The 27,455-nt window shown below is 41.2% G+C and overlaps 2 protein-coding genes across 5 annotated transcripts in view; one reads left to right on the plus strand and one right to left on the minus strand.

The window, feature by feature from the left end:
* The window catches only part of LOC111602868 (potassium voltage-gated channel protein Shaker), a 152,139-nt gene that overhangs the window by 116,123 nt on the left and 8,561 nt on the right, over window positions 1-27,455 (minus strand). The gene's annotated exons all lie outside the window — the stretch shown is intronic.
* LOC111602419 lies at window positions 749-20,847 on the plus strand. Of its 3 annotated transcripts, XM_023319453.2 has the most exons (16): window positions 15,677-15,872; window positions 16,220-16,759; window positions 17,484-17,614; window positions 17,683-18,270; window positions 18,439-18,576; window positions 18,635-18,781; window positions 18,847-18,975; window positions 19,036-19,210; window positions 19,263-19,378; window positions 19,448-19,556; window positions 19,619-19,710; window positions 19,770-19,990; window positions 20,052-20,148; window positions 20,208-20,350; window positions 20,426-20,662; window positions 20,721-20,847. In XM_023319453.2, the coding sequence occupies exons 2-16, from the start codon at window positions 16,263-16,265 to the stop codon at window positions 20,802-20,804; spliced, it is 2,904 nt and encodes a 967-aa protein (XP_023175221.2). In that variant the 5' UTR covers window positions 15,677-15,872; window positions 16,220-16,262; the 3' UTR covers window positions 20,805-20,847. The 3 variants fall into 3 exon arrangements, with proteins under 3 accessions (XP_023175224.1, XP_023175221.2, XP_023175222.2); XM_023319456.2 differs by lacking the exons at window positions 15,677-15,872; window positions 16,220-16,759 and adding an exon at window positions 749-786; XM_023319454.2 differs by having other exon boundaries at window positions 15,677-16,759; window positions 17,686-18,270.

Genomic DNA, 27,455 nt, shown 5'->3' on the forward strand with positions numbered 1-27,455 from the left:
GCGCAGCTCGCCATCTTTCTCAGCCTACCTCTGCTCCTCCTCCTCACTCGCTCTCTCTCACGCGCCTCTCTCTCCCTCTGCGCTTCCTCCTCTCTCTCCTCTCTCCCTCTCTCTCTCCCCTCCACTCGCGCTCTCTCTCCTCTCTCTCCTCTCTCTCGTCTCCTCTCTCTCTCCTCTCTCTCTCTTCTATCTCTCCCTCTCTCCTTCTCGCTCCTCTCTCCGCTCTCCTCTCCCTCGCTCCTCTCTCTCGCTCCTCTCTCTCTCCTCGCTCTCTCCTCCTCTCTCTCTCTCTCTCTCCCTCTCTCTCTCTCTCTCTCTCCCCCCCGCTCTCGTTCTCTCTCCTCTCTCTCTCTCGCTCCTCTCTCCTCTCTCTCCCCTCTCTCTCCCCTCTCTCGCTCGCTATCTCTGAGAGACTAAGAGGGAGATTGAAAAAGAGGGAGATTGATTTGGAAGCAGAGCGAATGATGGAGATTGAGGGAGACAGAGATGGCGGGGAACAAAGAGAAAAAGTCAAAAAGATAGAGAGAGGCAGAGAAAACTGACGTGGAGAGAACGATAGAAGGAAGTGAGAGAAACTAAGATGAAGAAATGGAGAAAGAGAGAGAGAGCCAGAGGTAGAAAGAAAATATAAAGAGAGGCAGAGATAGAGAGCAAGATACACAGAAAGAGAGCGAGAGAGAGAAAACATGGAGAACATTTACAGCAAACAGGGAAAAAGAGAACATGGAGAGAGAGAAGGAGGAAGAGGGAAAGAGACAGAGATGGATAGAAGCAGATGGAGATAAGGTACAACTTATGTTATATACGTACATATACAGAGGCGTACACAGTCTAGTCTTAAACAGAATCCGAGAGGTTCAGGTGAGATCTAATTATTATAAAACCAACCGTGGATTGGTGGTGAGTTTCTTTGAACATAAATATAGTAATAAGACAATGAGAATTCTAGAGATCTTCGTATATTTTTCCTAAGCTTCAATGACACCTGATCGATGCATTAGCCAGAAATAATGCTGAGGTACTTTTCATAAATAGTTTCCTGAAACTTTGTCATATTGTCAGATATCAAATTCAGAACATAATTTGAGTATTTTCTAGTAGTTCTAGTAGTACGCATTTCGAATAACTTTGCTTTTCGTGAAATGTCAACTCGTGTAAACGAAAGCAGCGTTAGGCGCGCTTCCACCTTGTTAGCCCATCTCGAATTGCAGTTCAGCTGCATTGGGCCAGAAGGGCCTCGGCCTTGTTGCTTCCGCGCTGTGTTGCTGTGTCGAAAGTGTTTCTGATCTGCTCTGGGCAACAGTTGCGATCATCAAAACACGAGTATAACAAAATATTATTTATAAACTTTTAAGTTCATTGAGACATTTCTTGGCTAAGTCAATATATGTGACTGTATCATCAGGCATTAAAAGCGAATCATTCGTTTAGCCAAGAGAGTTGTAGGATCTAGTTGATCTAGTTGAGAATGCCTGACTAGGAGATACCCCATGGATCGTGCTAAGACACACTTTTCTTTTATCGTTTGCATTTGTTGCAGTAATTAGAGGTTAGTTATTTAAAATACTTAAAGAGAATCGAATTCGTTGTTGCTCAAACTTAAAATATTCTGAAAAAACATAAAAAGTGATTGCTTATTTGCAATAAAAGCCTTCAAAAGAAACCCATTAAGATATAAGCAACTATATAAGATTTATGAGACAAAATTAAATTGAAATTGAAATTAAAATCAAAGATGTCTATAGACATTATAATGCCTTTATATCTGTATACATTTGCTTATCTAGTATAAGTGTAATTGACCCCATTCACTGCTTGATGACTGCATAAAAAAGTTCAAGGCAAGCAATTCAATTAATCATTCCTAACGGGAAAAGTTTAATCAAACGAAAAAAAGGCATACGAAAAATTCATCTTCATTCGAACTGGTTCAAGCAGCCAGTTCTTAGCTAAGAGAACCAACAAGCTTATGCAAGTCTGGCTACATGATATAATGCACTTATATATATAAATATATATAGTTTAAGACCTACTAAGAGCCAGAGTTTGGATTCGTATTCTGATTGATTTGCTACATATTTTTGTGAGAGACAGAGGCAGTCAGAGCTGATTCTCTTTCCGTCTGTTCTTCCGGCCTTCTGTCTGCTCTCTCTCTTTTCTCATTTGTCAATCTGTTCTACTATATATTTGGTTTGATTCAAGCAATCGATAACCTTTCATGTTTTTATGTTATCGAGAAAAATTCGGTGTTAAAAATTTCGTGCATTTCCAGAATTGGCTTTGGTAAATAAATGCTTTTAAAGCATAAACAGAATATTTCAATACGCCTGACCGACGGCATGATACTCTTTCAGGGTAAAAAAGGACACATCTTGACACTCTATAAGACAACAATGCCAACGAATATTTCTCGCTAACCAATACACTTTTTACATTAATTGAAGATGCTGCAAATACACACAGACAGGGCTGCTTCAGGGTATTTTCGAGTCGGGCACTTCCCATTAGAGCAAAGCGAATTTCGTTTTTTTTTTTTTTTTTTTTTTTTTTTTTTTTTTTTTTTTTTTCTTTATTTTGTTGCAGCTTATTGTCTTAGACTCTATAGCGCATTTAGCTCTAAACCTTAACTAATGGGAGGGCAGATATGCCAATTATTCTGCACTTGTAGCTACTATCTTAATTAGTTCTAATATTGTCTAGAGGATGCAATCTCTTCAGTCTTCGCCTATTGTTGTTTATAGCCAGGTTGCTTGCGAGATGGTTAGGATGCGCTGCAAGTCTGTCCGCGTATCTTGAACTGTGTCGCCCAATGAGTTCAGCAACTGTGGGAATTGCTAAATCCCTATGTAAGACTGAGTTTCTTACAAACCAGCTGGCTCCAGTCCATCTGCGTAGTGCTTTATTCTGCAGGGTCTGAATTTTGTTCCTTGTAGTCTTCGCCGAGGAGCCCCATAGAGAGATACCATATACGAAGGTTGGGACAACTATTGCCTTGTAGATGGCGGCCTTGCTGCTGTAAGACAACTTGCTTGAAGCTCTCAGCATCCAGTCGAGGGTTTTTAGCTTGCTTTTGCATTTTGAGGTTACTTGACTTATGTGCGCTTTAAAAGTCAGCCTTCTGTCAAGAGTGATACCAAGGTACTTTACTTTTGAGGCTTTGGGAATAGTGGGCCCCAATGCAACGCTTGGGCAATCTCCTCTTCTAGTGGCGAAGGTAGTATGTACAGACTTTTGTGCATTAATGGTGATACACCACCGTTTTGCCCAGCGTCCGAAAGAGTCCAGATATTTTTGTAGTGAGTCTGAAGCTTCTTGCGCAGATACGTGACGTGATAAGATGGCGGTGTCATCTGCATAGGTCGCTATGAGTACTGCATCTGTACTTCCTATATTTGGCTCGGGAGTTGGCATATCTCCTGTGAATAAAGTATAAAGTGTTGGGCCTAGAACACTACCCTGTGGTACTCCAGCCATAATTGGTCTAGTCAAGGATACTGCTTGCCCCCTTGACACTTGGAAGGTTCTTCCAATAAGGTATGAGGATAGCAACGCGAAAAATGGGGCTGGAAGGGTGGTCCTCACTTTCTGCAGCAGTCCCAGGTGCCAAACTCGATCAAACGCCTGTTTGATGTCTAAAAAGACGGCAGAGCAGTACATCTTTTCTTCAAAGGCTCCAAGGATATGGTGCACAACTCTGTGAACCTGTTCCGGTGTTCCATGCTGTCTCCTGAAGCCAAACTGATGGTTTGGAATGGCCTCCTGGCGTCCCAGATGTGTCAGTACTCGTTCCAGAAATATTCTTTCGAATATTTTGGAGAGTACTGGCAACAGGCTAATTGGTCTGTACGACTCAATTTCTCCCACGGGTTTGCCAGGCTTAGGAATCATCACAATCACGGCGCGCTTCCAGCAGGCTGGAAAGTGCCGGATGCGGAGCATGGCGTTGTACACCATAGTTATGTAGTCTATGGTGGAGTCAGGCAGTGCTCTAAGGACTCTGCCGTTTATTAGATCATATCCAGGGGATTTTTTTGCCTTCACTCTTCTGATGTGTTCAAGAACCTCTTCTTTTGTACATCCAGTTATCTGGTCTTCAGCTGGGAGGGGCGAGAGAACGATGTCTTCTGTTGCTTCGATTTCGGAGGCCTCTGCGGTAATCACCGGCGTGAATTGGTCTTGAAGGTGGTTTGCAAAAGCCTCAGCTTGAGCTTCGTCACCAATGTGCCAGGAACCAGAAATGCTCCGAATGGGATGTCGACGTATTGGCTGCCGTTTGAGCTTTCTTGTAAATTTCCATAATTGAAACTCTGCGTCAGTGGGCGATTCAGCTCGTACCAGCGCATCGCTGATACACCTCTTTTGAAGCAGGGCGAGAGCAGCTTTAAGATGCCTCGTGGCTTCGTTGTACGTGGATTTGGCATCAGGCGTGCGTAATCTTAACCAGCGTCGTTTCTAAGTTATTTAAGCGACTCGAGCGACACTTTGACAACTCATTTGCCGAGCAGTGCCATGTGCTGGCTACATACATGCATTGGTGCACAGACTTTTGTCACGTATTTGCTTTGCTCAATGAAACATTCATTCGGCACACAAATTGCAAAACTATTGATTAGACAAAGTTATGGGAACGGGCGATTGAGTAAAGTTGAATGCAAACATCTGCTTAAGCAAAAGTTGTCTAAATATATATATATATATAAATTGCAGAGGCTATAGATATATATATATATATATATATATATATACAGCAATCGGGGTTGGAGGCTGACTGATCGCGCATGGCAAATGACGCAAAAAACAATTAGAGAAATTTGCAAAATGCACAAATTTCTGCACTATTTACTTTTTTGATAGTATATCGTTAATTTATCGTATTTGTTTTAGATGCAAACGTCAATGGGTTCATGAAAAACGCAATGCCTAAAAGAGCCAGACAGAGAGGGAGGGAGCCAGAGGGAGGGAGAGAGAGAGAGCGTGGGCAATAGTTGAGTACTTCCAGCTAAATCTCTTAAGCATATTTTTGTTTCATGAGTTATTAATGCGCTTTATAGCAAAACAACAACAACAAAAGCTACAAGTGGGCTAAGTGGAAGAAGAAGAAGAAGCAGCAGCAGCAGCAGCAGCAGTAGCAGCGAGCAAACAAGCGACCTTCACTCGCATTTTCTATTCAATTTCAATTTCCCACTCGAACGCACATTGCGTAAATGTTGCTCAGACTCTTTGCGTGTGTGGCTACAAAGATACGCAGATAGAACCATATAGCTATCTCTCTATCTATCCATATATCTATCGATCCATCATCTGATTGCTGCGCAGCAGAGCTGCTGCCTTGTTTTCGTCAATTGTCGACAATATCTCTTTATTTGTTTCAAATGCAAAAGCCAAACAGCAAAACGAAATAATTCTTAAATAATTTTAATGCATTTTCATTCTCAGGCGTTGCCGATTGATTTGCTGTTGATTGTTGCCAGAAAAGTGATTTGAACCAAACATGAGCAATACCCATTGAGATTGGGCGAGATAGATATTGATAGATAGGTATATAGATATGGACTACAAAAGCTATGGGCATGAAATCTCGAATATATATTCTTGAATGCATATATAACTCAAGCAGTTTTCTTCTCATCGATAAATATCGATATTTTTACTTGCTCTTTTTAAGCTTGAGTTCAATACCAGAGGAACTAGAGATGTCAGGGTATCTAGTAGTCAGGCATGCCCGTCTTGGTTTCTTGCTTTCATTTAGCCTAGCGACGGCGTCAGCGAGGCAGAGGCGTGGCCTTTGGGGCAACGAGTTGTTGATGGGTGCGAACGGATCAATTGCAGCGCCACAGCCGCGCCGCCTCTCAAGCGAGAGTGGGTGTGGTCACCGAGCAAAATGTTTACCCAAATTTCTTTCGATATTCATGTTTAATTGAGTCTTTTTGGCATTTGGATTGCTTGCTTGTTATTCGCTTGTTCGACAAGTGTATTTCGCTCCGGTGATTGATCGATCAAATCTGCGCACTTGATTGATGCACACAGCATGGCAGGTGCAACAACTTTCGCTTTTGCTTACATTCGTGTTACAAAGGGGAAACGAATAAATGCCGCGAGGCGTGACAAAGCTGAATGGAGATGCAATAGCAACATGAGTAAGCAACATGCTAAAACACATAAGTAAGCAACATATAGCCATCATCTGCAGCATGTTGTAATTGCTTAGCACCATGTTGCAAATCACTAAAACTGTAATCCTTGAAGAATTGTGTAAGAAATATATATTTTTAGCAACATGTCACTAAAATGTCTTCTAGCAACATTTCAACAGCATCATTGTGATTGCAAAAGCAACATTTTCATGTGACATAGCAACATATTGCTATATTTAAAAATCATATTGGAATAGCAACATGTATGAGAAAAAGTCTAAGCAGCATGTCTCATCAACATTGAATGACAGCAAATGCCTTTCCAACATGTTGCTAAGTAATTATGAAGACTGTTCCTCAATGCTCAGCAAAAAATGTGAATAATAAATAAAAGTAAGCTTCATAAGAGATATATCGATTATCGTTTTCATAAATCAACTGTATGTAGATCTCCTTTACCAGCACTCACTCACAGTAATTCCGTAAATTCACTGTATTAGGGGCCTTCCATGTAGGCAACATATATCGCAACCCTTAGCCTAGACAAAAACCGCATTATGCTCGCTTGCATTCGCGTTTCGTTTGCTTTCGCTCGTGTGTGGGGTCTAGAGATTCAAGTACTCACCTGTAAAGAAAAAAAAACAAAAGAGAAAGGACATTAGTCAAGTTGCGATGTCAAAATTTGAGTTGCCTTTTGAGTTGAGGCTAAGTGCTGACGTCACAAGCTTCAGCGCGTGACCTCGTTTCAAGTTCGTCTGCGAAATGGGAAACTTGAGCGCAAGCAAAGTTCAAGGGACATTGACACATGGACATAGTGGGGCAACTGTGACGTCGACACCTTTAACGACAAAAGCACTCGATCGGCTGCGCAGCTTTCAGTGACGTCAATGAGCTTTCAAAGCGTCTGACCATCAGCAAATGCGCCATCTATGTGAAAGCTAGCACAACAAAAGCTGCCAAAGTTTCGCCTGTTCGTCGCATGCTTTTCGAACTTCCAGCGGCTGTTGGCTTTTTCGAAATTTCAACAAGTTTCTGCTGCAGTGAGACGCCGACGTCGACGTCGACGTCGGCTGCACGGCATGTGTTGCTCAGTAGCAGCAGCGAGCACGTGCTTGCTGCTCGGCTCCTCGCTATTCGCAGCAATCCGATTCGTTGCGCTTCGGCGAGACTCGGCTGCGCTCGGCTGCTGCGGCAGTTTTTAAGACACTCATGCGCTGCGTCTCAGCCAGCTGCGTGTCTTCTGCTTGTCTCTCAGCCTCTGCCCATGTGTGTGTGTGTGTTTGTGCTCAGCAATAAAAAAAATGCTGCACTGCCGGCACGGCACGGCACGGGCTGCTTTGTGTGGGATACGTGCCACACTTCAAACTTATCAGTTCTCAATGCCAGCCCGTCGTCAGCTTCCTCTTTCTCATCAGCTTCCTCACTTTATTTTACTTTTTTTCTATATATTTTATTGTCTGCTGACGAAACTCTTGATCCGCCAAAGGACTTCAGCTGACACCCTACAGCATCCTGTGCCTTGCTCCCTTCCCACTCCTACACACTTCACATTCCTGTGCGTTATTGAACAGCAGCCGCAGCCGCAGCCGCAGCAGCAGCGACGCCGGCGTCGCCCTCATAAATATGCAAAGAAAATGCAAACGAACTAAACGAGTCGAAAAGAAACAAGAATAAAACAAGAAAATCGAGAGAAAAACGTTTAAAAAAATGAGCGAAAAAGCAGCTAAAATGTCGAAATTTCAATAGCAGTGGAACAAGTCGTGGTCGAGGCTGAGGCGTGGCAAACAGGGCGTGTGAATATTTAACTTGTTCAATTGCCACGCCCACAGCGGCAATTAAGGCAATTTAACAAGAAAATGTCGGCAAACGAAAGAAGTCACAAATGCCCAGAGCAAAATTTCTTTGTGTCGCGTTTTCCTCTTCAGCTTTTAATTGAAGCCTGCAGCTAAGGATTGCAGTCCTGCCACATCCTTTCGCCCCACCAAAACCCTCTCATTTCGGCTTCCGATTTGCCCGGCGATATCGCAAGCAATCTTAATGCAATTTTCACTGGCCAGGCCAAAGAGTATATAAGCAGAGAAAAGTAATCCAGACTCGCTTTAACTGCAAGTCGATTCGGCTTTCTCTAGACGAACTATCATCAGGCGGGTGCGCCTGGTAGTCGAGTCATGCTCAAGAGCTCAAGTCAATGTATCAATATTTATCGATAACAAGTGGCGTGAGTTATCGGCCAAGAACAAGATGCCCAGATGAGCTCCTGCAAAGAATACTTCGCCTACTGCTAAGACCTAACACGGGACGCTAATCGGTGAGGCGCAGCTCAATCTTCAAATTATCAGAAAGAGGCTCGATATGGAAAGGTCAGGAAGCAGGTTAGTCAAGGTGCCCAGGAAGTCGCCAGTCTCGACCATTCCAATTCCTCCAATGACAGCAGGAGTTACAAATCCCATCTGATCAGGAATATGCATACTTTACTAGAGTCTGCCAAGCCTTCTGCTGCCTATTGGGCCATTTTCAATTGGAGTTCGGCTTGGGATAAGCGTAAATGAATCTTAAAGAATATAAAATCATTCAACTGGATTGATTTAAATGCAGGTCAGTTAGTGCCTTAGCTCTGCGCTGGCCTGGGCCACGCTTGAAACTAAAATTCATTTAAAACTTCTGCCGTTGAGCAACTCGACTCAAGTTTCTCAAGTGCAGCAATAAAAACAGAAAACAGAAAACAAAAAATGGCAAAAAGTCTCCAGCGACATTTTCAATTTCATTTGTTGTTTGACTCAGATGCAAAATGTTGTTCGGCTGCTTCTTCTTCTGCGTCTGCTTCTTCTTGCTCTTCAACATCCATTTCCATTGCTGCGCTCATAAAAAAGCAGTTGAAAGTGCGCCTGGCACAGTCGTAAAATCCTTTAGTTAATTTCTTCCCACACGCAACATTGTACTAGAGCCGGCTCTCGGCCCAGTTGACTTGTCCCAAATATTTTACAGCACTAACAGCCTAGCCCTTAAAGCGTTTCCTTATCAGCCAACACACTGAGCCTAACCTAAGCTAACTAAGCGAAATAACTCAAATCTGCTTTGATTTGGATGAAACTCGGCATTGCTTCATGATTTTCCTGCCGTGAGTAGGCAGCAAGCAGAACTATCTTTTGTCTTTAAAAGCCAAACCATAAGGACATATAAGCAAGACTCTACCACAAAATTTTAATATATTGCATATTCTATATCAATATTATATATATTACATAGCCAAGCGTATAGTCTATGCCTATTAAAATTGAATTGTGTACACTATACACATTGACAATCATGTTTAAAGGGCTTATTTTAGTCGATCACTCCCTTATCTTACCCTCAGACACACTCACATCAGTTTTCTTCAACATATCTGAAATATATTCGCAATTATTTATTTCAAGCTGCAGGATATTTTCCAGTCTTTACCTTTAACACATCTCTTGCATTCTGCCAATTAAGCCTTTTCTCTTAAATATATTTCAAATACAGGATATTTACTGGTCGATCACTTACTAAAGCAATCTATTCAGCCCATGCTGTAAGTCATTATCTTCAACAAATCCATTTTTCAACTAGTTTAATTATTTTACTTTAAATTCGAATTACAGGGTATCTTTGAGTCAATCACTCTGTTAAAAATTTAACACACACTCTTACCCTCTTAGTTTCTCTACTGTTCTAGTTGATCCAAAAGTTAAACTTTATTTCTTTCAAGTACTTTCAGTGCAGGGTATCTACTAGTCTATCATTTCTACAACACTATCTACAGGAAACTCCTTATGGGTTTCTTTAATATATTTCATATACATTTCATCATCCAATTCAGCACTTATGTAAAACTTGATAAGCACAGGATATCTTCTAGTCAATCATTCTATCAAAACTTTGTCTACAGTACACGCTTAGTCATATAGGTCAACATATCTCAAAACGTATTCTATTTGAACAACAAGCTGAACTTGATTGCATTAAATTAGTTTTTTTCTAGGATATCTTTTAGTCGATCAGTTTCTACAACACTATCTTAGCCTAAAAGATAGTCTTTGTGGCTTTCTTTAAGGTATTCCAAATACTTTTAAGCCCTCAACGTTACTTGTTTTTTCAGTAAGATTTGTTTAATGCAGGGTATCTGCTAGTCAGTCACTTTCTATAAAACACTTTAATGATATTTATGAGTTGAGTTATCTTTATGCTATGCCCAAAACTAGCTTCAATAGAGGCAACAACTTATAGACAGGATATCTCTTAGTCATGCACTCCCTAAGGCTCTTTACATCTGTTTCACTTTTTCCATGAGTGAACTGTGGAAACTGGGAAACATATTATGAAAATCGTTTGCATTTTATTTGCACTTTTTCTTTTTCCATTTCTTTTCTTTTTTAAGCTACTCAACTCAAGCTCTGCAATTGCAAATTTATTTATACAATCAAAATGGGTTTCTATACATATATGTGCAGGTCTACACATATATATTTATATATATATATATATACCTTTGCTATTTGTCTGCGGGCAGATTCAATCTGCTCTAACCACGCCCCTAATCTCATCTCTGCTGCCATTGCTGTTGTTTAAAAGCTGCTCAAAGCCAAAAGCAACATCTTGACATTTTGATTTATTTTAGTAGAGACTGTTGCTGCTGCTGTTGCTGTTGCTGCTGCTGCTACTGTTGTTGCTGCGGCTTGTTGCTTGGCATAAACATAATCGGCTTATTGGCATTGCCCTGGCTGACTTGAATCCAGTTGAAAGCTGATTTCGTTGCCAAATAGCTGACATAGTTGTTGCTGCGACAGATATGGTTGCTGCTGCAGCTGTTGCTGCTGCTTCTGCTGCTTGCCTTAGCGCCATGGTAGCCTTTGTCCTGCGGCTTAGTGGGCTATTGCCTGCTGTATGCCCCAACACTTTGGTCCAAGAAGCTCTAATGCTTATGTAACTAAAAATCAAATGAATTGCTGTTGCTGCGGTTGATGTTGCTGTTGCTGTTGCTGTTGCTCTTGGTGTTATTGTTGTCGCAGAGCTAACGAGCTCGTTACGCCTCATTGACTTCGGCCGTGCTTTGTGTGCATCGCAGACTAATGGAAATTGAATTCACAAACCGATTTGCCTCCGCAAATGCAAATGAAGTGCAAACTACTTACAGAAACAGGGGCGTGGCTAAGTAGGGGGCGGCAGGTGTGGGCGGATTGGGCAATTGTTAGCTTTATAAAGGTGCTCGAGTTGCCTGAATAGCAAAGACAAAAACAACGCACAAAAAATAAGAAAACTCAAAGCGTCAGCGTCTGAATGCCTTGCTCCTCATCCTTGCCATCCTCCTCCACCTCATCTTCATCATCTACTGCGGCATCATCCACTTCCGCGTCCTGCTCTCCATCAGTGCCAGTTAAAACAACAGCTCCGACACTGCTTTGCTTCACTTTTTGTACCTATGCAAACAATTGTGAATTGTGAAGAGCTTGAACAAATCTGAATGCCCACTTGAATGAAGCCCAGGTCTAACAAAGGAAAAACAATTGAGGGAAAAACAGTTTCAAGTTGAGATTTACAAAGCGAGTTTATCTCAACGATTTAGGTCACCAAATCAGCTTTAATCATCGTCATTATTATAATGGACTTTTGTACCCGGGGCCCATTGAAAATGGAAATTCAAGGCTTTTCTCTAAAGGCATAAAACATGTTGAAAGAGGCTTGGCAGACGCCATAAAGTATATATATTCTTGATCAGGACAATGAGCTGAGTCGATTTAGCCATAGCTCGTTCGTCTGTCCGTATATAAGTCCGTCTGTCCGTCCGTCCGTCTGACCGTATGTAAGTCTATCTGTCCGTCTGTCTGTCCACCTGCCTGTCCCTCTATGCGTCTGTCCGTCTGTCCGCCTGTTCGTCCGTCCGTTCGGCAGCTAGAGACTTGAAATATTTGTCGGCCTCAATATATTTATAGCTCGCGCAGATCAAGTTTTGTTCACCTAATCGATAGCTATTCCCCTTTCAATATTATCGATTAACACCGGAATCAAAATTCAGTATAAATTAAATCTATGGAGCTTGGTTCTTCCAGCTTCAAGTATACTTATTTATATTTTGATGTTTGTTATATTTTGTATAGCGTATAAAATTACGTTTAGTTGCAATTCTTGGCAATATGTGAAGTGTTCGAAGTTTGGCCAAGCTAATAAATCAGAAGCTGAAAATGTCAGTGAAATCCGCTAAGCAACACAGAAGGTTATGGACAAACAGTTTAGCCAATACGTCCCGAAAATAAACACTTTTATTTTTTATTTATTTTATGATGAATAACATTTTTTCTTTTGGATAAAATTTAATTTAATTAAAAAAAGTTATTTTTAAAATTATTTTTTTTTTTTGAGAAATGCTGAAATATTAATAAAGAGAAAATAAAATTTGTTTCTCTAAAAGTGTTGAAAGTGCTTATGAGAAAGATGAAAAATCTTAAACACAAAAGAAGATTTAGCTTAAATCTTTAGTAAAATTTTTGTAGACACAATCGGAAGAAAAAAAACAAATAAATTTATTTAACAATCGTCAGCAATCGCCCATAAAATTGATTTATTTAGCTGTAGATTATGCCAATAGTGATTACTGATTCAAGCATATAGACGTGATTCTTATAGTTAATCTGTAGAGCAGGTGGACAGCAGAGTTTTTGGCTCGAGCAAAGCTCATTCCAATTGGGCATGCCACCAAATAGCAGTCTGAGCTTATCAGCTCAATTATATATTTCAAATAACAAATCTTGAATAGCTTTTATGTGCTAAATGACATTTTATATTTTGCTTTGCCACGCCTCTACTCAGTGTGTAAAAAAAAACTAATTTATTTAAGGCAAGGATAAATTTCAAATGTTAATGGTTTGATATAGAATGAGTATATATTCATACTTATATTTATGTATATATATATATATATATATATATATATATATATATATATATATATATATATATATATATATATATATATATATATATATATATATATATATATGTATGTATGTATGTATGTATGTATATATATTTGTATATATACATATATTTATAAGTACACATACATTGCAAATGCTTATAAGGCCCATATGAAATGTCCACTATAGGCTCACATATAACATTTAAGTGGAATGGAACAGTGACTGACAAAATTATTTTAAGAGAGAGTAATTTCTCTGAGATTGAGAGCTTTAAGAGAGCAGAAGACTGCAGTGATAAAGTAACACATTTCTTTACTATGATTATCTGCGTCGTAGATAATGCTTCTTTGGCTGGACAGAAGTATGTTTACATTCGTTTTGTATAAATTTTCGATAATCGCGGATCATTTACTATCATTTCCGCTGCCGCAGGACAACACTTGATGCCACAAGGCCTAAATGAAAACTGCAATATTGAATGATGTAGAAATTAATATATTAAATTGGCTGCCTCTAAGACCCAATCTGAATCTAATAGGAAACTTTTATATTATTATCTAATAAGAGACTTTTATTAAAAAAAAAACGAAGCTCTTATCATCGTCAATTCCTAGACGCCTACAAGAGGTTATTAATGTCAAAGGAGTGCTTATTGTCCACTAATGCTTTTGTTACCATCACCAACACTAACTTCTCTCATTTTAATCAACGACATTCAATTGTCCAAATACTTTTGCGCACCATTAATTAAAAAAGATTTGTTTTTTTTTTTTTAATATAATATTAACAAGTATGAACGTTCTAGTCGGGGTGCCCGAGTATTAAAAAAAATACAAATAAAAACTGACATTACCACACCAAGATTCGAACCCACAACTTTTACGCAACGCGCATCAACTCTACCAACACCGTCCCTTCATAATTAAAATATAAATAAAAACATAAAATATGCCTCTTCGCCGCGAGGATTGAACCCGAGATTAAGCGCTGACGTGCGCCGCCTCCACCTACACAGCCACTGCACTGATTACTCAAGTAATTGCAAATTTGAAGTTTAGTAGCAGCTAAGAATGCAGCACAATTCAATCGCAATTTCGATTCTTCGAATAGAAAAGAATACACGCATTTGAATGTATGTGTGCACACGCATAGCTTTCGCTGCTGACATGTGTTTTTGCAAATTGGCCAAATTAATTGTTTTACTTAATGGATTTTAATGAAATTTCAGCATATGATCTACATATGAGATGCAAACGCCTTCACATAATGGCCATATTTCCAACTAAACTTAAATTTTAAGAATTTGGGGAAAGTTGGAGGCGGTATCTAAAATCCAACAAAAATCAAAATTGCAGAAAATATACATAAAACTAAATACAAAATTTGGAGGCTCTAGTTCCTAAGACGTCCGAGACATAATTTATTAACTGCATTTCAATCATGTTATTATTCGATAACAATTAAATGCGAATAGTTATCGAATACTTGAAACAAACTTGATATGCGCGTGCTACAAAAAATTTCAAGTCGCTAGCTCTTATAGATGCTGAGATCCATGCGTTCACACATACGGACAGACGGACAGACAATCGACATTTTCAATGGAATCAGGGTATAAAAATGATAAACTTTTGCATTTCAAGAAATTGAACTCATAAGATTAAATTGCCAATCATAAGAAATCTAGTGTCTAAATACACTTGTTCACATGTAGATATTCGACAATGTATATAAATAAATGTATAAATACATACTTATATATTTATGTATATATTTATATCAACTATTCCCAACTAATAGAAATATAATTCACATTACAATAACGAACTTCAAATATGTAAATCGAATCATAAATATTTTGCCAAATGCAAATGCAAATGCAAATGTGATTTGGGAGAGTATAAATTAAATTGACAGTTGCAGCTTGATAAATAGTCGTCGAGTAGAGCTGTGAGTAGTCATATGATTGGGGGACATTGATGCTCCTCTCGCTTTCATACTTGTTGAGGATACGTGTGCTGTGTGTATTTTGTGGGTCGACAGAGAGGGAGTGAGAGAGCAACACACAATTTACCCACTCATATGTTTCAAAAGCAAACAGAACAGAGGAAGAAGCGGCACATGTGAATGTTTTTTTTTTTTTGTTTCGCTAAGGCCCCGCTAGTGCCGCCGACACAGGCTTCTGGCAGCGCTCCTGCAATGTTGTGGCATGCAACAGGACGCATGCGTCTGCCTGGATGAGCAAGGTAAATAGAGGCGCTCTGCTCTGGTCACATTGCCGTGCTCTACTCCCCACTGAAAGCTGTTGCTCGCCATAGCAAACCTCATATATATCTATTTTTTAAATTTTTAACATTCATTTTATAAATAAGCTAAGATAAAATCAAATTTTATCGCAACTGCTGCTGCTCGTTTCTCAGCTGATTTGCTTTTGCTCTCTTCAAGTTCTCTTTTCTCTGTGAAGTGAAGGCTCTCTTATAAAAACAAAAAGCAAGCTTCACACACACACACACACACACACACACACACACACACACACAGAGACAGCGTCCGCTTGCCGGCGAAATGGAAAATTGTCGCACACAAAAGTTTTAGTCGGAAATTAGACGGCAACGCGTTCGCAACGCAGAGCGCGCGCGCTCACACTCTCTCTCTTTTTCTCTCTATCTCTCTCGCTCGCTCGCTCACACACTCCCTCAGTGTCTCACTCGCTCGCACACACGCGCTGACCGCCACAGTGTGGCCAGCAAGTGTTAAAAAGTTGTCAAACGCAGCAGAACTCATCGCAACGGATCGAACATTTGTACATATATATATCTAAATACATATAACTAGATATATCAATATATATAGTCGGTGTTTGTCAACAAACATGCAGCGGAAATTAACGTAGAACTTGTGACTTTTACACTAGTTCCGCCCACGAAAGGAACAACAACTATTGACTCGAGTGTCTGGACAAGAAAAACGGCAAAGAAAATAAAGCCTTTCCGATTTGAATACTTGAAATCGTGTCGAAAACTCGTATAAATAGAGCGCGCCCACTTGAATGTGCTAAAAATACGAGCGAGTGGCTCGCTTGACACATCTATTTATCTATTTATTTATTTCTGTTTTATTATATCGCTGCACTCGTGTCGCATAAATCAGGGAACTGTTTCAATTGAACCGATCGAACAGGTGCCCGCCAAACATGCTGCTGGCCGTTAATCAGAGTGTGAATAATTCAAAGAAGCGGCGCGACGCAGAGGCAGCAGCAGCAGCAGCAACAGCTGCAGCCGCAACAACACACAGCAGTGCCTCTAGAGAGCTGACAGACTCCAGCACACAGTTGGTGGCCAACATGCTGCTGGATGAGACAAGTCCCTTGGGTGGCGTCTGCCAGAGTTGCCAGCATCGCCAGCAAGAGAGTTGCAAATGCGATTGCAATTGCATCCACAAGCTGGACGCCTCGCCGCCCACCTCCCTTGTCCTTGTCTATTTGTATTTGGGTGCACTTACTCTGATGCTGGCCACGTTGTCGATACTCTTCTATACGTACACGCAGGCGGGCGAGGAGTCCGTGACAGTTGACGTCCATAGCCAGCGAGGCTATCGGAACCAGTTCCAGGATGAGCTGATGCGTTCGGAACATATTCTGCGCGCCATGGTTACTCAGATCATGGAAAGAGATTATCCCATGGAGGCGAGGTGCGTTTTTCGTTGCTAAACTGTTTCCAGCTCCAGTTCGAGTTCAAATTAGAATTTAGGCATCAATGAAGGCGGCTTATAGTTCCAGTTCAGTTTGGTATTCCTAGTTTTACGTTTAACATGTTCAGTTCCAACTCTAGTTCTAGTTCCAGCTCCAATTCAAAAATAGTTTGATTTTCAGCTAACGATAAAGCTACAGTCCAGTTGAGTTTTCGATAGTTCCGGTTCTCGTTCCAGTTCCGGTTCCAGTTCCAGTTCCGGTTCCAGTTCCAGTTCCAGCTCAAATTCAAACATATTTGTACTTTCCACTAACAATACAGCAAACAGCGCTCTTTATTGCTACAGTTCAGTTCAGTTTTCGATAGTTCCGATTCCAGTTCCAGTTTCCAGTTCATAATCAACCAATTCAGAAGCTGCTAGTTCTTATCAGCATGCAGTTAGTATTGAGAGTTAATTTTAAAGTTGTAGCTCGAGCTCAAGTTCAAAGGTTCCAGCTCCAGTTCAACTTTCACTAGGCAATACGAACTGAGGTTTTAGCCATGTTACACTTCTTGAGTTCCAGCTCTCATACCGCATATGAGCTGTGAACTAATTGATGTAGGTAGAGTTTTAAGTTTAGTTAAAGTTCCAGAAATTTCTAAAATTCCAATTTTTAATCCTATTCGCTTCACACGAGTTCTTCTGGTTCCAGCTTAGTTCTTTTATAATCCCAATCACTTTACAGTCAAACAACAGCGCAACCGATCACCATTGTCCGTAACGAGCGGAAGATGAACCACAATTTCATTAGCCAATCGCCGATGGGGAAGCGCTTTCGCAGAGACATCGCCTCGTCGTCGCCCGCCTCGATGCATGGCAAGTCAAGCAATGCCGGAACTATTTCAATTCCATTGAACTTGAATCTATATATTATGCACTTACAGCAGATCCATTGATTGAGTTCTTTAATCCGAACCACCGCAAGGCCCTGGACGAACAGGACACAGAGATACGAAAGCGTACGGGTCTGAAGGGCGCGGCGCCCGGCGGAGATGAATGGATCTATTTGAATACGTATTGCCGTGTGCCAGAGAAGATTATCACGGGCTTTTGCAAGGGCACACAGGACTACTGCCCGCCAGCCCCAGTTGGTCCAATTGGCCCAATAGGGCCCAAAGGACCAACCGGAAATCCCGGCCTGCCGGGCATACCCGGTCCCAAAGGCAATCGCGGTGATGTCGGCCTGCCGGGCGCTCCGGGCGTAGACGGTGTGGGCCAACAGGGAGCAACGGGTCCCCGCGGTCCCAAGGGTGATGCTGGGGCCGTAGGCCGCGCCGGCCTGGATGGCCGAGACGGTGTACCCGGTGAGCCGGGCTTGGATGGAGTGCCGGGTCGAGCAGGCGCTGATGGCAAAAATGGTCTGGCCGGACGCGATGGCAAGGACGGACTCAATGGAAAAGATGGCAAGGATGGCATGTCCATAACGGGTCCAAAGGGTGCCCAAGGTCCACCCGGTGAAAGAGGACTAAAGGGTAAGTGAGTGGCACATTAGCTTTCGATTGTTTCCAACTGTCTCTCTCTCTCTCTCTCTCTCTCTCTCTCTCTCTCTCTCTCTCTCTCTCTCTCTATATATATATATATATATATATATATATATATATATATATATATATATATATATATATATTTTCCTCTCACAGGCATTGCGGGTCCACGCGGACGTCCAGGCAAGCCGGGCACCAATGGCACACCTGGTGTGCCAGGCATCAACACCTGGAAGATGCTATATCCCAATGGCAGCGCCTCCAATGATCTTCTTATACCACCTTCCATTACAGGTGAGTAATCAGAGAGAGTTCTCTGGGCTCGTATGGCTAACTTCTATTCTCACTGCAGATGTCAATGCACCCAACTTCCGACGCAATGTCATCGTCGAGGAGGGTAAGACGCTCAACATGAGCTGCTCAGCTACGGGCAATCCACCGCCTCAGGTGGAATGGCGTCGCGACGATGGGCGCACCATCAATGTGAATGGCATCGAGCGTAAGTCGAAAATGGTTCTTAGCTAAGCGAGGTAACGTCTAATAAGCTTGTCTATCACTCGACAGTAAGCTCCATTAGTGGGCAGTTCCTCAAGTTCGGCAACATAACGCGTCACCAAATGGCTGCCTACACCTGCCATGCCAACAATGGCATTGCGCCCGTTGCCAATGCCACGTTCCTGGTGGAAGTGCACTGTGAGTAGAATGGGAAACCAATTCGAAGAACGCCTTTGTAATTTCCTTTCTTCCTGGCAGTTGCGCCCATGATTTCTGTTTACCGGCAAATGATCTATGCGGAGTATCAGAGCAGCGCTACACTGGAGTGTCAAGTCGAAGCCTTTCCGGAGGCCATACGATATTGGGAGCGCGCCTATGATGGCAAAATTCTCGATCCCAGCGACAAGTACCGCATTGAATCCTACCCAGATGGGTAAGTCACTCATATAGAGCTCTTTTAGCCATAACTAAATATTTCCCCGTAGCTTTAAGACCTCCATGCGTTTGACCATAAGCAACCTGCGCAAGGACGACTTCGGCTACTATCATTGTGTGGCACGCAACGAGCTAAATGCAACAATGGTTAATTTTGAAATAGCACGTAAGCTCGATACTTCATGCATGCACTTATCTATAATGGGTATTGAAAGATCTCTTTTGGTATTTACAGCTCAGGATCCAAATAGTGAAATACCCTATGTGGGCAACAATGTCAAGGTCTATGGACAGCGACCGCCTGAAAGCGAATGTCCCGTTTGTGACCAGTGTCCAGATCCGAGGTGAGTGCTACCCAACAACTCGCTGACTCATTTAGAACTGAACGATCTCTCTATTTTCATAGCTTGTATCAATGCAAAGACTCCATACTCAACAACTTTGAGATACAACCCACTGGCAATCGCAGCTACCCGGGCTTGCCGAAGCGAGTAAAAAGTAAGCTTCGCATGGACCTGACTAACATTCCTAATAATATATTCGTTCTCTTGCCACAGCCTGTTATCTATATGCAGTGGGTAAGCCCGTTTTCCATAAGGTGGTAAACGAGAAGTATGGTTCCTGGCTGCGCGATGCAGCTCCCAGGGAAGTTGATCGGGAGAAAACCTTTGTGACCAATGAGAACGACGCCAATAATCTATTTGAGTTCTCCACGCGCACGCAATATCGCGTGAACAGTGTGCCCAGGCACAAATACGAAATATCCGAAGGCTTTCAAGTAAGATCTCTATAAATGATTTCAGCACTGAATCAGCTCTATAGAACACTGAAATTCCTAGGGCAATGCGCACGTCGTCTACAACGGCTCGTTCTACTATCAACAGAAGAACTCCGATTTGGTTGTCAAACTGGACTTGACGACCTCCAAGAAGATAAGTGAGTAGCTTTTACTGATTTATCAGATATAGGTGATTATATATATGAAACTTGGACAGGCATACAATTGCCATATTCTGGAATCGCGACTGGCAATCGACTCTATGCTACGGACTATAACTATATGGACTTTAACGTGGATGAAGTCGGTCTTTGGGTCATCTACAGCACGCACGATTCCAACAACACGCTCGTAGCTAAGGTAAGTCTCTCTCTCTCTCTCTCGCTCTCGCTCTACTTATATGTATGTGAACATTTATTCAATCTATTATTTTAGCTGGATGCCGAGACCTTGCGCATGCAGTATAATTTTAATATAACACTCGATCATAAACAATTCGGAGAAATGTTTATTGTCTGCGGCAATTTGTATGCCATCGATTCGGGCACCGACAAAAATACCCAAATACGCTACGTCGTCGATCTCTACAAAGGCAAACTGCTCAACGCGAATCTACCCTTCTCCAACCCATTCAGCTACACGACCACAGTCGGCTATAATCCCCTCACAGTGGTAAGTTAGTCTTTCGATTCGTTCGACTTGCTGTTAAGCACTTTGCATTCACCTCCAGGAACTATACTCTTGGGACAAGGGCAACGCACTCACATATCCTATACGCTACAATGAGCATCGCCTAGTTACAGATAATAATTAAGTCAAATGTTTAATACAAATAAATGCAAATTGTTCTTTTTTTTACCACACATATTTGTCTTTTGTTCTCTTAATTAGCGTGTTAATTGGGTGGCATCGGTTGCTGTAGAAGACAGCGGAAACTTACTTGAGAATCTTGCGAGTGGGGTTTGAGCATAGTTTGCTGAGATTACAATGCGGAACGCTGGCATTAACTAGAGCTAAAAGCTCATAGGGTGGTTGGGTTAGGCAAAGCTGGACTAGCTATAGTAGACAGTGCATGCTTTATAACTGAGCTGGACTAGAGCTACCATTGAGTGGCTTGGAATAGGAAGAACTACGAGATAGAGAGCTAGCAAATCTGGGCAAGTAGAGACAGCTGAGAGCTTGCCAAGTTCATAGGAAAGAGCCAGAGTGATATGATATGATATCTAAATAGTAGTTTGAAAACATCAAGGAGAAAGATCTTTAGCAGAGTGTACAATTCACAAACAGAATTTAATACTCACTCTTATTTGTAGTTATATAAATTTCATTTCACCTTCGATTACAATCAGCCATAACTTGACATATTTACCTATCACACTTGCACAAATAATTTGGGCCCAACGATTGCATTTATCATCAGCAACTTGAAATTGAGTATGCATTGAAATGCGATATTGCAGATTGGCAAGGTGTGAAATGTTTATTTGTGACAACAGTCAAACAAGAGGCAGACAGAACTCACAGCTTAGCAAGGGCAAACAAATGTCTCAGTCGACACAGTCAATAAATGGAATAGTACAAACAAAAGCCCTGATAAACTGGCTAACAAAGCACAAATACAAAGCATAATAAAGCCAAGTATTTATGGGATTGAATTTTAGAATAAGCTGACTGAGATGACTACTAAGCCCAATAAATCAAATCTATATTTAGCTATATAGACATATGCGTGCTAATAGCAGTTGCCTAAGAGCGAAAAGTGACTAAGTGACAAGAGATTCTGTTTGCAGGCAGCAAATGAATTTAAGAGTTTGCACCAACAGAGCTTGCTAACGCCAACAACAGCATATAGACAAATTCCTGTTAGATCTGTGCATATATGCGTATATCTAACTATATAGAAATGTCAATTCATATCCCATACTAATTTCATACTTTCACTAGCAACTTTCCTAAGTGTAAATTTCTAGTCGCCTTATTTTCAAACGATCCCATCTGAATGGCCTAAAGGCCAACTCACTCTCGCTTAGCAACATTCAGCGATTTCTTACTCTTCTTTCTTCAGAGAGTGAAACTTTGGCAATTGTAACCAGCTATGAGAAACGTGTAGCTAAGAAGCTCACTCACTCGAATATACTCTACATAAGCCTCGCACTAATGCTACTGCATCAGCAGGAAGGCAAAATTGAGAATCTTTGACAGCAGACTCTCTATAAGCGATAAGATTATTGTACTTTGATCAGTCTTCACTCTGAGAGAAAAAAGTTTTATAAATATTAAGAAATTTACCATTTTAAATATTTTTATATTTTTATATTTTAAATTTCATTGAGCTTTAAAAGAGCTAAATTCAGGAAAGACGCACGAAATACTTGAGAATATTTGAGCAAAAGAGAACTATGAAAATCGATATTTATATATAATATAATAATCGATAACTGATCACTAGCCACTCTTCACTGATCACGCATATCATGATAATAATCATATGTGTAGGAGCTCAAGCTTCAGTCAGCAACAATGTCGCTTCGTCGTGTGGCACTATGCACAAGGACTTTCGGGGCATTGGGATAGCTTCTTCTGTATGAAAATAATTTCTGTTTTCTTAATAGTTGGAAATGAATCGCGAAATACTCAAAATCTTCTCATTTCTTATCATTTCATTTACATATTTAATGGAAAGTAGAAAGAGTATATTGCAGCTGCCTACACTCGAGTGTCTGTTGGTCTTAAAAACTGTGGAGATCGCGCTTACCAAGATGAGCTATAATGCAGCTTTAGAGCTAACATCGATCAGCAGCATATCGATCTATTGAAATTATTGATTCTTTACATAAATTGCAGTTGTTTTTTTATCGTGAGCGAGCATTGTGCAGTCGCGTCCTCTTCCTCTGCATGTGCTGAAGCTAATTGATTGCTGCAGCAGCAAAATAAATACAGATTTTTTGTTCAGTTGAGCGCTTTGACTGCGAAATGCCGATGGCAACATTTCGCTAACTACATTTGCTTATTCGAACTGCATAGCGAGGGATTCGTCTCAATTCGTTTGCAATTAGTTGCAATAATGTTTGCATTTGCTTCGTCTGCTTCATAAATTATGTGTGTCTGACAGTTCTACTTCCAGGAGCTGGCTGACTGACTGACTGATTGACTGATTGATCCGCTGACCGACTGACTGCCTGTCAATGCTTGGCATCAAGCGCGTTTCATGGCCTGACAGCCGCCCTCAACGGGCAGCCAGCAGCTGTCACCTACAGCACGCTCCGGCCCTGGCATTCCTTTAATCAGCCCCTGCTCACCCCCCGCGTGCCAGCTCTCATTGATTGCTTTGTGCTTTTGTGCCCCACCAAAGAATTGACTTTGTATCCACCTACCGCCCCCTTGGCCCGCCTCTGCCAGCATTTGGCCACATTTCAATTCCGTTTCACATTTGGGCTCATGTGCGTGTTCGCCACATCATACATATTTGGAGGCTCACAGCCTCTGATTGTGTGCTGCATGCTGCATGCTGCATGCTGCATGCTGGATGTCTGACAATTTGCATTTCTCGTTTGCTTACTGCAATTGCACTGCAGCAGCTGCCACTCGCCGCTCCTTCGCCTCAACTCTTGTAATTGCGTGCGCATTGGCCAAATGCTTTCCTCACTGGATGTTCACATGCTTTTCACATTTTCTGCTGCTTTTGCCCAGTGCTGTCGCCCCTCTAATCAATGGCACAAGCAGCTGACGGAATTGATTAAAAGTTTATCGCATTAGCAATTTGATGCCAGCAAATGCATCGCATGCCGATCCAAGCTAAATTTGTCAAATAATTCGAAATCATTTTGCACTTTTACATCGACTTGTTTCCTTTGATACGTTTAGGAATTTTTGCATTTACAATAGAATTCCAGCAGAGACTGATTTCAGTCTGTCAAAGTGCTGAGAAAACTTGCATCTATTATAGATAATCGCAGCTGATTGAGACACTTGGAATTTAGATTTGTTTATGAGTAACTAAACGCAAATCATACAGAGAAATCGAGTAAGGGCAATAGGAAAAACTTTTGATATATTAAATAGTTTCAAGCTGAATTTAAAAATACTTTCACTCTCGATGGAATTGCTCATAATAAAAATAATTCCATTTTGGATAATTCACTTTATTGCACCTCGAATATTTTACTCGAGCTATGACAAACTGCTAGGTTTGTTAGCCAGAGACGTTACCTTAGCAAGAATGTTGAGAGTTGTCGAATAACAGAATCGATGGGCGATGAATCAGCCCCAGATATCGCATTCTATACTTGAATAAGATTTTCAAGTTTGTCCCATTCATATGGCAAATCTTATTGAATATTTCAACAGCTACACATTATCGATAACTTCAATTAAAGCTGAATGAAAGGTATCGAAAATATTACTACTTTTGCTTGCTCAACTAATATATACAATGGTGTCCGAGAGGAAATATTCAGAAACTCAAATAACAGATGACTGAGTCCACGACATTTGACGTTCTGCACAAATTCGATAATTCGATACATTTCTTAAGCTATTCCCTTTCAAATGGCAATCTTATTGACTACTTCAACAGTTGCATATTATTGATAACTTAAATAGCTGAAGTATAATATAAGATGAGGTTTTTATATATTCCATATTCCAATTCCATAAATTCTCCGATTCATACATTTTCCAATCGCATAGTAATACTTAGTTGAACAGCTGCAAATTATCGAAATAATTCTTACTTGGTCAACTCTTAAATAGTCTTTTCAGTATCTGCCGAGTTATAGCTGTGCCCCTGGTTCCTCTAGCCAAGCTTTTCCTAGGAACCAACTCCTAGACTTCCCACACCTTCGACATCAGCCACAGTTATGCTATAAATTTGAATCATTTATCATTATGAATTTTTCATTTTAAGCTTTCATTAAATCGCGCTTTTTCAATCCGTGGCTAATTAAGCGCCAACTGACGTTCATTTTAGCTTTATTAAATTACCATTGGCAGTGTCAACATTGGCTTCTCTCTCTCTCTCTCTCTCTCTCTCTCTCTCTCTTTTGCTCTCTCTTTCCCTCTCCCTCGCTGTGTGTTTTGATTTATGCAGTTTTAAATATATCCGTACAATTTGGCAAAGCGCCAGCAAAAACAGCTTGACTTGCCGCGCCCCCCTCGCCATCGCCTTCTCTCTCATATCATTTTTCAAATATATATTTTTTTTTGAAACACTGGACTAGTCACTTGGCGCAGCTGCTGTCGGACAGCCATTTGTAAGGATAATGCGCCGTTGTCAAATTGCCAAGAGTCTGAAGCTTATAGAGTCCTGGCTGAGGCTGGCTGGAGTGGGTCAGCGCGTGTTTGATGCGGATGTGGAAACAGCTGTTTAGCGCTTAAGCGTATTTTGGCAGTTGCTTTCACTTTGCCTTTCACTTGGCTTGTCCATTTTCACAGCCACACGGCTGGCAGCTGACCAAGCCACGACCCCAGCAACCCTGACCCTGAGAGGCAGCCTTTGCCTTGCCCCTGGCCTCGGTTAACAGCTTCCAATGCAGCGTGTGTGGAAGGAGTTTTAATCAAAATGCAAAATATAATTGCAATACTTCTGCGTGTGTGTGTGTGCGTATAAGTGTGCTCACTGGAGCATAAAAAGCAATACAATTTCATGACCTTGCTCAATCCGGACTCGCTTTCGCTCTGGCATCCCCAACCGACAGCAATTACAATTGAAACAACAACCATTTGGCGTGACAATAATCAGGACACAAATATGCAAAAGCCGTCGAAGCGTTAAATTATATTTTTGCTGCTCAGCTTTAAGTGGGCGTCTAGAGTCGCTCGAGCCTGTGAGCGTGGCAGGCCCACAACATTTATGTTTCATTAAGGAAAAGCACATTTTGATGGAGCTAAGCATTTTGAACTTGCGATAAAAGCATTAATGGTATTCCCTATCACATTTGAGTGACGCTAGCTTGAGCTCTAAGTACAGCGGATCCTTTGATGGACTAACCTAATATAGAGTATATGATATAGTTAAGTAGTATACAGATTTATGTTATAACTTTCTTTGCTCAAAGTAGATCTCAAACAACATTCAGGGGACGACCAATTGAGAGGAGTTTAGAATGGTTTTGTGAAAATGTATGTAACAAGGGCAAGAAGACGTGGAGGACGCCTTGAAGTATATATATGCTGAATCAGAATGATGAGCTGAGTCGATCTAGTCATGTTCGTCCATCCGCCGGCCCATAAGAGCTAGAGACTTGAAATGAAATATATATTCCTTTTTGTGGATAACTCATATCATATGCTTTTCGATAATAATCGATAACTTGATCAATTAAATGCTACGAATTCTAGAGACAAATTTTGCTTTTTTTTTACCAATTTTTATATCCCTTTTTTGTTAGCAAACGTTTAGCGTAGACTGCTAAATGCGCTGAGTAAATCACTTCAACTAGAATATCTCTAGAATATCTTGATCTGGAATATCCCTCGCATAGAAGTGAACAAGAAACTCCGTTTTTTAGGTCTTATCTGCGCGTGCACGTAATACGCTTATACTTAATTCTGTTATCGTTTATGGAAGGCTGAACATCTGTAAATACAACACACGACATCTTGATGACAAAGGAATTTTTTTTAAAATTGTACAAATTGTTTTTAGAGACGTCCATAAATACTTTCAGATATCGTTAGGGTTTTTTTTTTCTTAAATAAAAGATATACCTTGATGCTACACTACCTCTACACTTTCCGCACTTCCCATTCTACCCTCTCGCTGCCGCTCCCGCCCTCTCACTCTCTCCTTCCGTATGGCATGCATTTTAATGGCTCAATATTCTCGGCTGGCGTTTCCCCATTTCGTGTTGTGTGTTGGCTGCATCTAAGCATCCTTTTTGGAGAGCCTCATCTCAATTGCCGAGCACATTGTAGTCAACGTTCACATGGTGCCGCATTGTGTGGCAGACAATGGTTCAGGTAGTCGCTGCCTCTGCTGCTGCTGCTGCGTGCCACAAACAAAAGCTGCAGGCGCACAATGCACAACAACAACAAGAGAAACAACAGCAGCAGCAACGCTTGTCATGCCTGAAAATAAACACACACACACACACACACACACATGCACACACACACCCACATTCCCAATCAACACACGGCCAAGTGCAGTCCAACTCAACTCAAAAGAATGTGGTAGTTGTGAGCTATTCAAGCCAGGGGGCGTGGCAGTTGCTGCTGCTGCTGCTGCATTTGCATTGTAGTTTTAAATGCGTTAATTGAGTGCTGCCAATTTTTGTTGCCTTTGTCGTTGTTGTTGCTGTTGCTTTGGCTGTTGCCGCTGCTCTCAGGCAGTTTCTTTGGCCGCCACTCGAAATCAGAGTCACATCTTTAGCTGCTGCTGCTTTGTCGTCTTCTTTTTATGGCTGCGCCAATTGAAATGTCAGCCAAAATTGTTGGCCAAGTTGTTGAATTGAAATACCCCGCC

The sequence above is a fragment of the Drosophila hydei genome, unplaced genomic scaffold (genome assembly GCF_003285905.1).
Source record: "Drosophila hydei strain 15085-1641.00,03,60 unplaced genomic scaffold, DhydRS2 tig00000333-arrow-arrow-pilon, whole genome shotgun sequence".
In the NCBI taxonomy this organism is placed as follows: domain Eukaryota; kingdom Metazoa; phylum Arthropoda; class Insecta; order Diptera; family Drosophilidae; genus Drosophila; species Drosophila hydei.